Genomic DNA, 3534 nt, shown 5'->3' with positions numbered 1-3534 from the left:
AACGAACATAATCATCCAAAGAACAACATGAATAAAAATTTAGAAAATTTACAAATTATTTAAGTGGATGTTCGATCTGTTTATACCAAAACAATTTTTTTATTTACAAATAGTCTAATATTATGATACTTTATTCAAAATGATTACATTAAAATAATAAAATTTCCATATGTTGACGTGATCTAAACTTTGCTAGGACTATGTCATTATCACAAAAAAAAGTTTCTGAATCTGACAAATATGTATCTCATAAGAAAATTGTAAAGGTATTACCGGACCTACGAATATGTTTAATTTAAAAGCCTCCTTTAGCATCTTAGAATAAAGCTTTTGTAAATTTTAACATATATTTTTCAACAGGTTTAATAATTTTAAAACAATTTTTTAATAAAAAAAAGAAGCTAAAATGAAGTACTTTAAGGTGACCATTGATGGAAGGCCTAATAGGAAGTAATCCAGCACAACTACAGGTGGAAAATAAAATTAATTAGTACTCTGTTGACTTTCACTCCTCATAAAATTGACATATTTATAGTTATCATTTATTGAATGTCCAGTGGCTGGCACCACCAAATAATAATTATAATAATAAACACAACTATTTTTTTTTTAATGTTTGCCATAAAGGGTTCCTTAAAACTAGAAATGGGTGAGTAGATGAGAGGCATCGTTCATATCCTAATTTTGTAGTATTGTTACTCTCTCTGAGGTTATACAAATTAGGTATTAGAATGTAAGCAGAAAACTTAATTAGAAATTAGGGGGTGGAAGAGGGACATACATGAGGAAAGTGTGGGAAGAATGGTGCTGTTGGGATGCAGACGACGATGTTTAGAGCATGTTACGATGTTAGGTTAAGCTTAGAAACTATGTGAGTTACTACAAATAAATGTGGGTGGGGACAGAAGAAGCATAGAAGCATATATTGCAGAGTTTAACGTTGATGAATTGCAGTGAATGAATTAAAATAGTTATTTTAAAGGAATTAAACTGTAAAAGTAATGAAACGATGTGACGGAAAACACAGCCCAAGTGGACCTACTTAAAGGTGGGCATGGTGAAGAAAGGAAACACGACGATGCAGTGTGCAGTGTGAGTTGATTGGGCAAATGGAAATTAGAAAAATGAATGAATTTGGAATTGATTGCAGCTCTGCATTCTCAACCAATAGCTCAACTACCAGCTGTGGAGCAAGATCAAATAAAGTAGTAGAAAAAATTTCCCACTTGGTGGGATGAGAGTTAATGTTACAGAGAGATTAATTTTGTTGAGTGACGGTTGGGTTGAATTTAAGACTACCATTGGAACATAGCCCTCGTGAAAGTCACACCTCCTTCTGCCATCATTCTGAACCAATCCGTACTCACTAATTACTTCTGCCAAAACCATTCAATACAATTACCATGGTAGACCACATTCATTCACTCCACTCCCCACCTTTCTCTTCTTATATAACCACTTCCAATGCATCGCTCTTAACACACTCAAACAATGCACCTCACGGACGTCTTTCTCTTCGCCTTCGCCCTCCTCTTCCTCCGTTGGTGGTGGCGCCGCTGGTCCGCCACCGGGGGCGGGCCCAAAAACCTCCCGCCTGGGCCGCCCGGTTGGCCCATCGTCGGGAACCTCTTCCAAGTGGTGCTGCAGCGGCGTCACTTCATCTACGTAATCCGCGACTTACGTAAGAAATACGGCCCAATCTTCACCATGCAGATGGGCCAGCGCACGTTGATCATCGTCTCCAGCGCGGACCTCATCCACGAGGCCCTCATCCAGCGCGGCCCACAGTTCGCGAGCCGGCCCCAGGACTCCCCCATCCGTCTCATCTTCAGCATGGGGAAGTGCGCCATCAACTCCGCCGAGTACGGCCCTCTCTGGCGCACCCTCCGGAAGAACTTCGTCACCGAGATGATCACCCCGCTCAGGATCAAGCAGTGCAGTTGGATAAGAAAATGGGCCATGGAGGCCCACATGAGCAGGATCCAACAGGAGGCCCGTCTCCATGGTTTCGTGGAAGTCATGAGCAACTGCAGACTCACCATCTGCAGCATCCTCATCTGCCTCTGCTTCGGCGCCAAGATAGAGGAGAGTCGGATCAAGAGCATAGAAAGCATCTTGAAGGACGTCATGCTCATCACGCTCCCCAAGCTCCCAGACTTCTTGCCCGTCTTCACGCCGTTGTTCCGCCGCCAGGTGAAGGAAGCCAAGGAGTTGAGGAAAAGACAGGTGGAACTGCTGGCGCCGTTGATAAGGAATAGAAAGGCCTACGTGGAGGGGAGATTCTCCGGCGATGAAATGGCGAGTCCCGTTGGTGCTGCTTACGTGGACTCGTTGTTCGGGTTGGAGGTTCCCGGACGGGGACGGTTGGGGGAGGAGGAGCTCGTGACGCTCGTGTCGGAGGTTATCAGCGCCGGGACGGACACGAGCGCCACCGCGGTGGAGTGGGCGCTGCTTCATCTGGTGATGGATCAGGAGATTCAGGAGAGGTTGTACAAGGAGATTGTGGAGTGTGTGGGGAAGGACGGGGTGGTTACGGAGAGTCACGTGGAGAAGATGCCTTACCTGAGCGCGGTGGTGAAGGAGACTTTCCGGCGTCACCCGCCGAGCCACTTCGTGCTGTCCCACGCTGCGACGGAGGATACTAAGCTGGGAGGGTATACGGTCCCGAAGAACGCGAGTGTGGAGTTTTACACGGCGTGGTTGACGGAGGATCCGAATATGTGGGAGGATCCGAATGAGTTCCGACCCGATAGGTTTTTGAGCGGGGATGGGGTTGACGTGGACGTGACCGGAACTAAAGGTGTGAGGATGATGCCCTTCGGTATTGGGAGGAGGATCTGTCCGGCGTGGAGTTTAGGCATGTTGCATATAAACTTGTTATTGGCTAAGATGGTGCAGGCTTTCCACTGGTTGCCCAATCCCAACGCCCCACCCGACCCGGCTGAGACATTTGCTTTCACTGTTGTCATGAAGAACCCTCTGAAGGCAGTTATTGTTCCACGATCCATTTAATTTAATCAACACTCCTGCACGCATTTCGTTTTGTTACTCATTTTTCTTACTCATTTCACTCGTATAATATAATATATGCTGCTTCTTTAATACATATAGATAGTTTATGGCGTAAAATATTACACTATTTTGTTGTAAAAGGAGCAGAAGATCTGCTTCCAATGTGTGTAGTGAATGTGGTATCTATGTGATATATAGTATCCAATTTTTATGCTGCAATGCAATTGCATGTGAATTCGTCAAAAAATTGAAAGTAGGGTTATTTAATTCGTCTTCGGTTCTCAGCACAATATTTTCTTGTTTCATGTCTTGCGAGATGAGATAAGGGGCTGTGTTTGACATACCATAGCACGTATAAAAATGGCTATGCCTATGTTAGAGATAAAAACAGTTGGGATCTTCTAAAAAACATGGTATGCATTTGTTCTGTAACCTAGAAAAAATAAAACTTCCAAAAAAAACACAATAAAAGAGTGTCTCAAGTAGCCAAAAATGTTTGAGAAAACTGCTTGTAAAAGGTAT

General features: G+C 43.8%; 1 protein-coding gene across 1 annotated transcript; it reads left to right on the top strand.

Moving 5' to 3' along the window:
* Positions 1–1464: 1464 nt before the first annotated feature.
* On the top strand, positions 1465–3106 carry CYP77B1 (cytochrome P450, family 77, subfamily B, polypeptide 1). Its single transcript, XM_028062398.2, has one exon. The coding sequence runs from the start codon at positions 1492–1494 to the stop codon at positions 3010–3012; it is 1521 nt and encodes a 506-aa protein (XP_027918199.2). The 5' UTR covers positions 1465–1491; the 3' UTR covers positions 3013–3106.
* The last annotated feature ends 428 nt before the right edge of the window (positions 3107–3534 follow it).

This window comes from Vigna unguiculata, chromosome 3 (assembly GCF_037176805.1).
Source record: "Vigna unguiculata cultivar grain cowpea cultivar isolate G323 ecotype 2 chromosome 3, ASM3717680v1, whole genome shotgun sequence".
NCBI lineage: Eukaryota > Viridiplantae > Streptophyta > Magnoliopsida > Fabales > Fabaceae > Vigna > Vigna unguiculata.
This window is presented reverse-complemented; position numbering and strand designations above follow the sequence as displayed.